Raw genomic sequence first — 13,275 nt, 5'->3', positions numbered from 1 at the left:
AAGATTATGGTATGTTTGTACCCTGCTTTCAGCATAAGTTACTGCATTTGACCTATGCCATAATTAATTGATTCATTCTTTTCAATGAAAAGTCAAACGATATACTATACTATTACAAAAAAAAAAAAATAATCAAAAGAACCAAACCAAACAAAAAACACAGGTGAGCCAGCACACACATGCAATCCTTTTTGCCTTTTGTTTGTTCATGACATTCAGTATTTTATATTGCACAACTTTACATATTAAGTATAGTCCTGCTCCCTTATATTATTCTCAAAGGGAAGAGTGAGAAGAAGAAAAAAGGGGTTTAGACAAGCTTTTGAAATACACACTTATGTCTTTCTCAACTGTATATATGAAATCAGTGGCAAAACTCCTATTTTAGAAGTATATCCAATCCAAAGTAGTAAGAATTTTAGAAATGTCTTTTATTTGCCTTTGTAAAATCAGATTTAGTCTTAATTGTCGTAATAAGACTGACTGTTTTACTACACTGTTTTACAGAGTTACTTGTCCTGGAGGGCCCTACAAGAGGGGTGTATTAGATTCTCGGTAAAGTCACCTGTATTAGCGTTCAGACTCTTCAGAACAACTCAGCTGAGTAACTTTGCATTTTGTACTCTCGGTAGTTTTTCATTCTTCATCTAACATGTCTTGAAAACCTGTTCCAGATGGTTGGCTTCCATGGGATACTGATGCGAAAGTTTTAATATTCCAGTATTGTAAGAGTTTGACCTTTGAATCGGTCTGTCTTGTCTGTACTTACACCACAGGCTGTCTCTGCATCTGGGCAAAGTCAAATAGTTTCACTCCGGTTTTATTACGTTTATTTCCACCTGTGAGAGCAGTGTAGAACAAAGCCCTGAATATCTGTCACAGGAATACATATAGTTCTCGGTTGGGGGAGAGCAGTTGGATCCCTTTTGCTTGCTGTTTTCCAGTTCACCACAAAGAACTGCTCTGGAAGCAGCCAGAAACACTCCTTTCCCCCAGGCTTGAAAGCAATCCTATCTGGGAAGATCTACCCTGCTATTTGGCTGAGAGACAGGATTCAAATGGAATTATTTCATATGACATGCTGATGCCAGCCTCAGATCTGGGTTTTTCTTTCTTGGTCTTTTTTTAACCTCAGACTTCCCAAGTTCCTCAGAAATCTTGGTTTAATTGAACATTTAATTGGACTTTGGAGTATCAGTAGTGTATGGAGATTTTGATTTTCATTCCTTTAGGTTAATGTAGCTAATTTACATTTCCTTTCAAGAAGATTTAAACTGTTCCCAGCAGACAGGGGAAAGCAAATGCACTGTTTGCAAAAATATCTGAAAGGTCTTGATGTGAAGAGAGAGGAGAGAGTTGTTATGTTTATGTGCCAATAAATAGAATCAGAACTCTGTATGACTAGCTTCATGCCCTAGCCCTGAAAGTTGAAACAGGGCTACCATGTATCATCTTTCTATTTTACATGGCCATGCTCATGCTACTCTCAAGAAAATCCAGCCACCCCCCCCCCCCCCCCCCCCCTTTTTATTTTTTTGGGGCTTACCTGCCCAGTGCAGAAATCCATGGAAATTTAGGTTTTAGGTGAACAGTGGAGTTGGTGGAGTCCCATAGAGTTGCACAAACGTGAAGGAAGAAATGTTCACCGTTTGTCCTCTCTCTACCTTAAATCCCAAATTGTCGCAGCAGGAGCCAACACTCTCAGCTCTTGTTAAATGAAATAAAAAGATGGTAAGAATGAATTTATAAATCATCAGCAGTAAACAACTTAATATTAATGTTCTGGGGAAAAGAAAAAGAAAAAAAAAAGTAAGATTAAAGCAGCCGCTCCTTTTGGCAGAAGGAATGAGCAGGGTGGAAACTAGACATCAGATTGCTGATTCAGAGTTTGATCCCAGATGTGGGAGGAGAAATCTTTCTGGAGTTCCTCATAACTCACTGAAATGAGGTAGGCTGGTCCTGCTTGGGAGCAACAAATGGATTAGATCAGCATGGGAGAACAGATAGATAAGGAGAAAGACCTGAATGACTGTGGTTTCAAAGAAGCCAGAGAAAAGGAGTGTGTTGCAGAGAAAGAGTAATGCATCAAAAAGCAGGAGATATAATTGGTTTCTGAAGTGTTTCTCTGAACACGACTCTGTCAGTTGTTATAAAGAGCATTTTTGAAACACAACCTACGGTAGCATATTGGAGCATGCATTGGGTATGTATTGGTGTTACTGGTACAGATCTTCGGTATATTATGAGCTCTGCTATAGCTTTTAATATAAGAACTTCATCAAATCACTTAATTATATATTTAGTTTTGTCTTATGTAGAAGCAGCTTTTTGTCTAGCTCTTTACTGTTCATTTGGCAATATTGACCCCGGAGCCTTTTCAAAATGTTTTTAAATTCTTGGAAGGTGCTAGAAAAACAGAACAACATTACCAGAAAAGTATTTTGAATAAAATCTGTGTGCGTGTCATAGGTCTCTAGAAATATTCTGATTGTTTTCTTAATTCTCTTTCTTTACAGATACATTTCATCAGCTCATGAACGGAAGTTTAAGAGACTTTATACAAAATATATGTGAAAATGGAAACTTCATCTTTGCTATCATCCTTACATGATGAATGCAGATCAGACAATTATATTGAACCTCATTACAAGGAATGGTACCGAGTAGCTATTGATGCTCTAATTGAAGGAGGTATAGAAGCCTACAAAGAATTTCTTTCCAAAGAGAGATGCTCAGAGTTCCTAGCGGATGAGGAAATTGATTATATTTTGAACAATGTTCACAAACTTCCCCAAAACACAATTTATTCCTCTAACCATGCCATTGATGACACCTCTTCCTCGGGAACCTACTGGCCCATTGAATCAGATGTGGAAGCTCCAAATCTTGACTTAGGTTGGCCTTACCTGATGCCTGGAATTTCTGGTGGCACGAATATTGATCTGCTTTTTCATCCACCACGAGCACAGCCTTACACCATAAAGGAGACTATTCGGAAGATGATACGAGATGCGAGAAAGGTAAACACGAAAAATGTTACTGAAAAAAAAATAGTTGGTGTTTTACTAGAGCCTTTTTTTTTCTTCTGGCAGGAAAAAACAGTCTGGCTGCTAACAATTCAAATGGAAAGATTTTCCCAGACTGAGGTCGGTCCCTTCGTATCACATGCACCAACGTTATTAACCTTATTTACAAGGGATCAGGGATTAATTGAAGGGATTAATAAGCATAATTACCATTTCTCTGTAATGCTGACCAGTCTGTGACAAATTTGTAGATAATCAGCACACATTTTCTTTGATATCAGTTGAATATACCTAAAGTGATAAAATTCTGTCTAACTTCAGGATATGTCCTAAGGTTCCTGTCTAGCGTCAGTGGGGACATGCATCGGTCTGGCATGGTAGCCGTTTGTTATACAACAATAACACCTTGGTGTACACCCAACTCGTGTACCTTGAGAGTCTCTGGTGGTGTGATTTGCATGCCAGCTGTCCTTGCAGAAATTAGTCAGAAAATATTAAAGAGAGCACAGAAGAAAAAAAAAATGAGGTTTAAGCAACAAGGAAATGTATTTTAGCTGGGTTATCTTCGTTCCTGACTAGTGACTAATTTATAAGAAATGTGAACACTTCTCTAAGTGTACTTGTCTCCACTTAGGGGCACTTGCAGCTTGAGTTTCCTAAGGCACACCCATCTTACACCTCAGTGACAGAGTGCTATATGTACGAATTTATAAGTGCTATGTATAAATTTATACATTTATTTGCTTTCAGTGTCAATTTAAAAAAGAAACACCAAAAAATGTATTAGCATGCAGATCTGTTTGACCATGGGCCATGTTGCGTCTTTAAACAGATGTGACAAGGTTTCAGAAGCATTCCTAGCAAGGACGTCATGCTCGCCTTTCTTCCCCGTGAGATAAATTGGGTTCTGCGTGACTCTACGGGCTTCAAATTGGTAGGAGAGGCTCTAGCTGGAGTGCGTTCGTAAACATGTCAGTGGCTGAAATGTGCATCTCGATGTTTGCAATAGAAACAGACTGAAAAGGGTGGGGAAGGGAAGGACAATGTCCTTTTACAATGTCTCTCCTCTATTTAGATAAAGCATATAATTTGTTGCCATAATAGAGTTATCACTAGGCCTTTTATCCTGCAGTTGACAGTCTAGAATGACTGTATGCTCAAGGAGGAGGAGAATTAATTACTTCTCTCCTTCTTTGTCACTTTCAGAGTGAGATTTGGTGTTTTCTGCTTTTGTCCGTAGTGAGGCTTGACCGTGACTTGCCCAAGATACTCCGTGATCTTTTTCAGCTGTAGCTCCTGAGCTACCAATGTATTCACTGTAAGGGAAACCACAAAAACAGTTAACTCTGTTGCCAAGACTAGTTGAGTTTTACTACAAGGTCTTGAAATGCCATGAAGAAAGACTGTTTCCCGTTAGTTGCCATGCTTTTTGTGCCTAGCTGGCTGGCTGCGTGCAATCCAGTCCCTTTCCAACAGCTCTTCTCACTGGCGGTTCTGCCTTGTAAAATGCCGTTTTAAGGAGTATGCCTCCTTTGAATGCAGCTGTGGAGAAAAATTTGGTGTGATTCTTATCCCTCTTTGGAAAAAGGTTGAATGCATAGTATATTGGCTCTCTGATGTCTTTATGGTGCTTCTGCTTTATAAAGAGGATGTTATGTATGTGTCACTGTCAAATCTGACAGCTGAAGTTTTGTTTAGTTGATCAGTACAAGCTCAACAGCAACAATCATAACACTTTTGATACAGTGATATGGGTTGGTTGCTTCAGGAAGCAGCAATTAAATCTAAAAGACATAGTGTTGTTCAGCCTCTTCTGTCTGCAGATGCATGGAAAAGTTTAAAGGATTTCTAAGTAAGGTAAAGTGAGGTATTTAAAATATGCTTACAACAAGCGAACACTTTGTAAACAGGCTAACCTACTTTGCCTAAGCCACTTATAAAAATACAGTTCTATTATACAGGGTTATGTAGTAATGGAGATGTGTACTTATGAGAATATTCAAGGGAAATAAGAAGAGGTTACACATGAAAAACAGAAATCTGTAAAAATAAACAAGTTCTTCAGCAAATCACATTAAACCAATACAGCTTTAAACAAAATCTATGGGAATTTCGGCAAACTTCTCTGGGAAAATAAACAGACTGTTGGAGGCAGGCGTACTCATGCTACCCAACTTAAAGCACCAAACCTGAGTGCCTGAGTTTGGGCACTGATTTCCCTGGACTACCTGAACACTCGGTGCAGTAGGAAACCAGCTCCTACAAGGGCAAGGCAGAGCATGTTTCTGCGCTGATTTAGCCCACGAGGGAACCCATTCGATGTATATGTGTATGTATATACTAGGCCAAAAATTCATGAAGGAGACTGAGCCAGTTGAAACCTAGATTCTTTTGAGTATTTGGAGATATATAAGGATAAGATGACATTATTAGTGGACATACTCTTGACCTCTTTCATGCCTGATGCATCACAGTGTCACTGCTTAAAATGATCATTACATATGTTAATTTCGACCTTAAGAAGACATGTTGTAAACAACATTAAGCAACTTCCTTGCTGCCAGTGATTTTTCCTGACTAAAGAGGAAAATCATTTGTAAGGCTGTGCTACACTAGACTAAACCAGTGACTATGAAAAAGTGTTGTAAGAAAATCTTGTCACGTGTTTCTTGAATGCATAATCTGCATAAAACCTTCATGGTAAGTACAGGCAATATAATAATGGGAGTTTTTCTTACAGAAAAGGATCAATATTATTAAATCCCTGAAAAATGATCTAACCAGTCGAAGGACATTAATCCATGCTTGTGATATATGTTTCTGAACTTATGATAGAGCAGGGGAACTTTATTGTACGTAGGATGGCATTAGATTGCAGTCTATACTACAGCACTTCTGGAGGATAGGTGTGATATTAGCAGAGTGCCTTAGGTCAAACCTAACGTGTCAACAAAATGGGTTTACTGTTGGTGTAACTAGACCTCATCTCCAAATGATACAGCTTGCCAACCGTCCTCTGTCAACATAACCTGTGTTCATTCAAGGAGGCTGTTTGGCGTGATTATGTCAGCTGGGGAGACACGAGTCTTTTTTAGATGTTGATATAACCGTGTGGGGAAAAAGCACTACAAGATCTGTCTGACCTTAATGATGGGCGGACTTTTGCAAACAAGCCAGTAGCCTTATTTCTCGTGTGTTTTGGAGGCTTCGACCTTTAATCATTGGCAGGTTTCCGGCTTCTCTGAAGCTTGAGGTGCTCCTACAGCCTGACTCATACCAGCTGGGCTGTCTGAACCACAACTGATAATGTTTAGCAGTTTTTCCTGAGAAGATTATTCATCTGGGAAATGGTATCAAGATGATTACTCATCTGTGTCAGGTTAACATAAAACTTCCTTCTCTTACTATAAAGTAACACAGAGGCTTCAATAATGAAATGTCCTCTCCCTGTATGACTTTTTGTAAGAGTTGCCGCAAAACCATCAGATATGAGGCTTGTACATGCATGCAAGAAACAGCTTGTACCATCTTCTCAGGTGTGATTGACAGCGTGAGGCAACAGGGAAAGGACATGACAGAGCACCAAAGGGTCTTTCTAGCAGCGTGGTTTTTTTCTTACTTCATTAACTGGATTCCTCTCTCCACCGCTGAGACATTCCTACACAAGTTTTAGAGAGGATGCATAGCTCTGAGTCTTTTAGATTGATGCCCAAATAAGGATCAGCTCTTCCTGGAGATAATTCAAACCTGTTTTTTAAAGAACCATGTTGTTTAGACAACCCAAGGATTGATGGTTTGCAGCACAAGCCAGAAAACACTGAAAGAGTTCTCTGACATACTTTTGGGATTTCTGATAGAATGTATGAAGTTGCACACTATTCAATAAATATGCAATACTTTTCACTGCTTTTATTTTATTCAAATAGACTAGCAGTCTTGAGCCTGGGTTCATAAAATCAGTGATAGTTGTCAGACAAAAAAAGTTAATTGTTTAGAAGTTTAAATAGAAATTTAGATGGTTAATGTGTTATCATTTTGGAAAATCAAAAAAGGCAGTTGTTTTCGCTGAATTACTCATGACTGGGCTTTTTAATGTGAGAAAGGATTGCAAAACTTGGACCCTTGGGAAAGAATTAAGTTACACTGTAAACAAGTGTAACTTGTTGTTAAGTCTTGCTGGACTCACTGCAGATAGGCCCTTGTAAGTCAAAAAGGACTTTCTTTGAATTCTTGTGAGAGAGTTATGTACAAAATCTGATGCCTATGTTGTTTTCTAGAGCAGTGGACCTAGTCAAATTAACAAAAACTGTTGACTCATTTTACATATAAAAAGAAAAATATTTTCTTAAAGTTTGGGGTTGTTTTGTTTTGTTGTTTCTTTTTTCAGGCAAAAGTGAGATGTTGTATATTACAGAAAAAATGATTATTCACTACTGATCTCGTTTGGTTGTGTGTATAATACAGTAATAACAGTCTAGTACTGGCTGCAGTCTAGTATGAAAGAAAATCAAATTCTTTACATGCCTATATGAAGAGTGATGTTTCTATACAGAATATGGGTGTGTTGAGCAATCTTTTTTTTTTTACTCTCTCAACAATACTCTTTGCCAACTCTTTTAAATGTAATTTGAACATAGACTGGAACAATGATAATGAATCGTGCTTGTGGCAGTACTTGTCTTAGCTCATTAACTGGAGCAGTCAAAGCAGATGAGAGAGAGAGACTGCATTTTTTTGTTCATAAAAGCTAGAGCAATCTGCTGAACTCGGGGAGAGAGAATAGATGAATGCAACAGGCATCCCGCTCAGGAGTTTTCTATATTATCTGTAGAGTGTCTGATAAGTAGTGGATATCTTTTTTTTTAAGCTGAGAGTAAGGTGTAGAAAGACTCGGTTCCCAGCTGAAAACGTATAGGCAACATTTTCCCTGCCAAAATATTCTATCCCACAAGGATTTCAGTTTTTTGGTTCAGCTGCTATGCTGAAGGGTACATTCATCAGTCACTTCCACGCACCTTCTGTTAAATGACTTCCCGCTAGTTGAAAACCAGCATGGCAGTCATGTGTGTAGTTTCCAGGCGAAACATGATTTTTAGCTTTTGATAGATTTATTACAGAGAGAGTGAGGTCATGTCCCAGCTTTTCTAATCACGCAGGGCACATGCCATGCATTGGAAGGGGACACGTCTGGCTCTTGGTGCTGTTATTGCATGACTCGGTATCAATTTTTTGTCATCTGCTCACAAGTAATTATTTCAGGTATTTTATCTGCTTGGATTTGCTTTTGGAGTTTTCACGCTATGTTACTTGCCTGCCCCCTTCTCCCCCTGCCCTCGGGCTCCCTCTGTGTAAGGGTAATCCCAGAGCAGTCACAGCAGTGCGCTTATAATGCAGACAGAGAGGACTGCCATCAGTGGGACACATCTGCAAGCACTTTTATAATCTGGAAAACCTGGAACTGCTGTGAAATGCGTTTCTTATACACAGTTGCTCTAAACATGAAACCCATAATTTTTCCTGGTCACCCTCCTGTTAGGTGGGAAGGATCCAAAACTGAAAAGCAAGCAGAGGCCTGGGCTAGCTTGGGGAGCAGGAATCTGATAAAATAATTTTTAATCCGTTGCAGTGCTTTTTTACTCACAGGTTTCTATCAGGTCAAAGGTTTGCAAGACAGTGTCAATATCTTTGATACTTGTAGTTTATGTTAGAAGATGTAATTAACTGATTTATAGGTATTGTCGTTTTTATGTCACAACTGTGCTAATGTACTCAAAATATCACACCTCCATGATGGATTTAAAAATAGAATAGGGAAAATTAAAGGCCAGATCTTACAGGCAGCTGTATTTCTTTATTAATGTCTGTCTCATTTGCATATATATAAGTAGTAAGCATACACATATGCTTTGTAGCAATATTTTTTCATTAAAATCTTTTCTCTCATTGACATAAGTCTTTGTCAAAGTGAAAGTGCTATTTAGAAGTCATTTATGCTTTTTGCATATTCAGTAGATTAAAATGTTCTTTATCATATTCAATAATAACTTTACACTACAATATGCTGAGTCAATTATAGGTCAAAATATGCTATAAATTAAAAAAAAAAAAGTTTATTTATAATTTTGCCCAGGCAGAATGCTTCTTTCAGTGCTAAGTCCAGTGTATTTGGGTTTCGTCCCTCTCCTTTCAGAAAAAAATTTTAATGTTGAAGTGCTATTTTTGTTCTGAATTCCTATCCTCAAGAGATTTGAGCTTTTCTACGTTTTTTTCAACCAGGGAACAATCTTGCCTGAAGAACTATAGACTTAATCACTTCACATTCATATTGCCATAGGCCTTTTTTGATCTCTTGCAGTTTTAGCGTAGTTTATTATCTCTAGTAGGTTTCCAACATGCCAGTGATCCTCTGAGGGATGGGGGACACATTTTGGGTGATTTTAAACTTTAAATTTGTTGTTATGTATCAGAATTTGGAAACTAAAATATTACACTATCTGTGATAGAATTTTAAATGAGCGTATCTTGGTATGCAGATACCTGCAGTACTGCAGCAATGTATGTGTAATACAGTATGATAACTACATGAAAAGTGGAGAACTGCTGACATGGAGCAAAACAAAAAGCATAAAAATCCAAGGAGAGCTACCAGTTTTGAATTTCCCATTCTTCTGTTTGGAAGGAACGGGATTAAATGCCACCGAGTTACGTGGATTAAGTTTCCTTGTGTATCAGATCTGAGTATCTACTTCACTTGTAATTACTTCAGAACACTTCACTTAACACTGTGTTATTTTCCCTGAAGAGTACTGCAAGTTTCCAGCACAGGTGACAGAAGAGTCAAAGTATACTTTAGTATTTACTTCTCTAAAGTGCAGTCCTTGCCATTGATATCAGTGCGATCACACCTTTCCTTTTAGCCTGTTGATAACATACGTCTATAACCATTTTCTAATAAAGAGGTGCTGTTCTGTGCAATGAAAATTGAAGTCCACATTTTCAAAAATGCTGTCAGTGTGCCTGAGAGCTCAGAGGGCTTTTACTTTAAAATTGTGCCATAATTTACCTTTGGGAGGAAAGAAGCAATGGCCATCACAACAGTAAAGGTGCGTAACTCTTGTTGAGCTGCTACTTTATGGTAGGATCTGTAGACATCCATAAAATGACTCACCTCAATAGAGCTGTTCAAAATAAATAATTGCGAGATCTAGCTATGGCGTGCTTGATCAGCAGAGTTAATAATTTTTCAATATAGAGTCCACTGATCAGTAAGTCAGTTGACTTTACAGTAGTGTTATTCACATTATAAATACAGAAGTGGAAGTGACCAAACTAGCCATCTCTGCTTTCCTTGCCTTTGTTTGACATCTTCTCCTGTATCTGGGTGTTCATTTTTTGAAGCTATAAACATGATTATGTTTTGCTGCATGTCTGCGTATCATACAGTTTACTGGCGTCTTAGTCTTCCTGATTGGTGCCAGCTGACATACCACTACTGCAGTATAAACAGTAGCTTCACAATTTATATGCTCTCCTTTATCTTTAGCTGTCAAAGAACCTGACCAAAGTGTGTGCAGTTTTATAGATGAGCATACTGAGGCACAAGAGCATAAAATTAATATATATCACAATTAAAAAAGTGATACAATTATAAACCGAAAGCCTGAGAGTATTATACATTAGCAAACAATACTCGGAGCAAGTAGGGGCCAGATAACAAGTTTTTAGTTTCTTGCTTCTGTGGTTTTAGTTCATAAAATATAGTTGTGCATTTAGTGTTATAGTTATGAAAACTGATTTCTGAGGAACATCAAACAAAAAAAGTTTGCATTAGTATATAACTGTACCTTTGTAGTGCTTACTTTTCAAAAATATTTCTGAAAGCATAAAATCCTTTCTTATCTTCTGATAAAGAGGGTGTGTCTTCAAGACATACACAGGGTGTTCTCATACCCTAGCTAAGACTGGGTTATCTTAATGAGTTCTGTCCCTTGGTCTGGAGTGCTTGCACTGACTGCCCAGAACATATAGGAAGTGAGGGAACCAGAACAGATTCCTCAAAAACACAATCTACGGTGACCCCTGCTCTCCATGCAAGGCGTGTGGGCATGAAGCTCCCTTCAGAAAACTTCAGTGGTGTGTCTTTTATCCAGGGTTTTTTGCTAACTGCAGCACCAGATCTCCTCAGGCCTTTTCACTTCTGCCAGCAATCCTGCTCTAAGAGATGAAGTTGGGCGATAAGATAATATGAGAAGTTATACACTATATCTCTTAGAGATGAAAAGAAAACTTTGATATCTGCTTCATCCACTACCAATCGGGCTCCGGATTGTGCGTTCAAGTAGCCAAATGGGTGTGCCTTCAGTTCAAACGACAGATGTAACATCTCAGCATTCTTTTCATGCTGTTTCCTGGAGCTGCAGGCACTCCTTGCCGAGCAGCTGCACTTCAGCTCAATAAACTCCCTTTATGGCTTAAGCACTAGGTAAAGCACTAGACATCACCTTCTAATTCAGGTGAATCTGAGTGCCATCAGCCCACAGAAGTTAGTGTTTTCCTGCTAGGCTTTTGATTCTCAATAAGCCAGAAGTAATAATAAGGATGAAATGAAATAAAGAGAACAGAAGAGCAAGTGCCTGTTGATTCTCTGTGGGACCTTTCTCAAGAAATGCCCACCAAGGGACAGCACTTTTTAAGCTGTATGGAATTCACTGCTAGTGAGCTGTACCTTCTGATCAGAGACATCAGAGGAAGCAAACAGAAGTGATAGTGCCAGCCAGCAAATCTGATTTCCCTCAAATACTAGGGGGATACTGCCTGTCAAAGCAACGAGATCTAGATCCAGCATGACAGAGCACAATAATATCTGAAGCTGTCTGCTGTTCTGATAATTTCTTGGCGCTGCCTTAATGGTGGATTAGCACAGGCACCCAATAATTGCCTGAAAAGTCACTGTCAAGCATGTGGGTTTCTTTTCGATAATAGGCAGGTATATGTGGCTACACAGTATCTGTTTGATAAGAGATCTGTAACCTGTCTGTGCTGAGAACGCATCATATCAAACATCAATGGATCCAGCTCTTACAGTAGTATGTACTATAAAGAGTCTACAGAAAGCTGCTTTAAAATGTAACAAAAAATATTATTTTGTTCAAAGGAGATACTTTTGAAATGAGAAAACTAAGCATAGAGATGAAACTGGGAATAATGACTGATTCTTCTATTCGTTTATTTGCTATCACCTTATTTCGTGTTTTAGCACTAAATAATCACCAGTAATATCATTATATTTTATGATAGATTTTATTATGCACTACATGATTGCAGTAATATCATCATCTATTTTGTTCATGAATTCTAGGCTTATTAAATAACAGTAAGGCACTTGTGCCAGAAATCTAATTAGTTAGATGATCTGATTTCTTATGATAAGTTAAATTTAATGGTGGAAGTGCAGTCCAGATCTGAAGTGCTGTGATGCAGGATTGCAATCTCCTGTTACAGGATTTCTGTCCCAAGTAAAGGCTCAGTAGTTTGACTTGAAGTTTAGAGGAATTAAACGGTGTCTTTGCAATGAGCTCTTGAGAGCCCAGAAAGTTCTGTGTAAATGCCAAAGCCTTGCAAAGCCAAGGCTCCAAGTGCTTTCTGGAGGAACAGAAAGAAAGGAAAAGTTGTGCTGGTCTTGGTGGTCAGGAAAGAGGCATGTCAGAGGAGCAGGGATCTCTGCTAGTCCTTTCAGTTGCTGGAAGGCTTCCTACTAGAAACCAGTGCAGTAACTAAATGCTGTTTAGACCTCCTGAGGGACCATAACACTGGAGCCTGCACCCAGGGTGAAAATGCTGGCAGCTTTGGATTACTTAAGTCTTATAACGTTCGATTCAGCTGGGCTTTGCTCTGTGCTGTGTCGATCAGAAGTAACTCCATGAGAATAAGTATCAAATGGATGGACATACGGCATGGAAGTTGTGCGTAGTGTCTATAATATGCAGGCATTACGGCTCTCGCCCCCGGAAGTGACCATGCTTAGAGTATGATAGGAAGCCTATTCATATTCACTTGTAGTTTCGTCTTTCCTGCCCCTTCCTCTTCACCCCCACTCCAGCTCTTCCCCTTGGACAGCCCCCTCTCCGCTGCCTTTTCTCCTTTCATCATGCACCTCTGCCAGAGGTGAGCGTTTACTGCCTGGTCTAGGTACTTTTGGCATCTTCCCTGAATGCAGTTCCAGGTGTGACATCTGGGAATGCGAGCTCCC

General features: G+C 38.9%; 1 protein-coding gene across 1 annotated transcript in view; it reads left to right on the top strand.

The window, feature by feature from the left end:
- The first annotated feature begins 2,576 nt into the window (after nucleotides 1-2,576).
- The window catches only part of SACK1B (scaffolding CK1 anchoring protein B), a 48,621-nt gene continuing 37,922 nt past the window's right edge, over nucleotides 2,577-13,275 (top strand). Inside the window, exon 1 of the mRNA XM_009951312.2 lies at nucleotides 2,577-3,020. Coding sequence (XP_009949614.2) covers nucleotides 2,577-3,020 — 444 coding nt within the window. The remainder of the gene's footprint in view (nucleotides 3,021-13,275) is intronic.

This window comes from Leptosomus discolor, chromosome 2 (assembly GCF_034619465.1).
Source record: "Leptosomus discolor isolate bLepDis1 chromosome 2, bLepDis1.hap2, whole genome shotgun sequence".
Classification (NCBI taxonomy): domain Eukaryota; kingdom Metazoa; phylum Chordata; class Aves; order Leptosomiformes; family Leptosomidae; genus Leptosomus; species Leptosomus discolor.
This window is presented reverse-complemented; position numbering and strand designations above follow the sequence as displayed.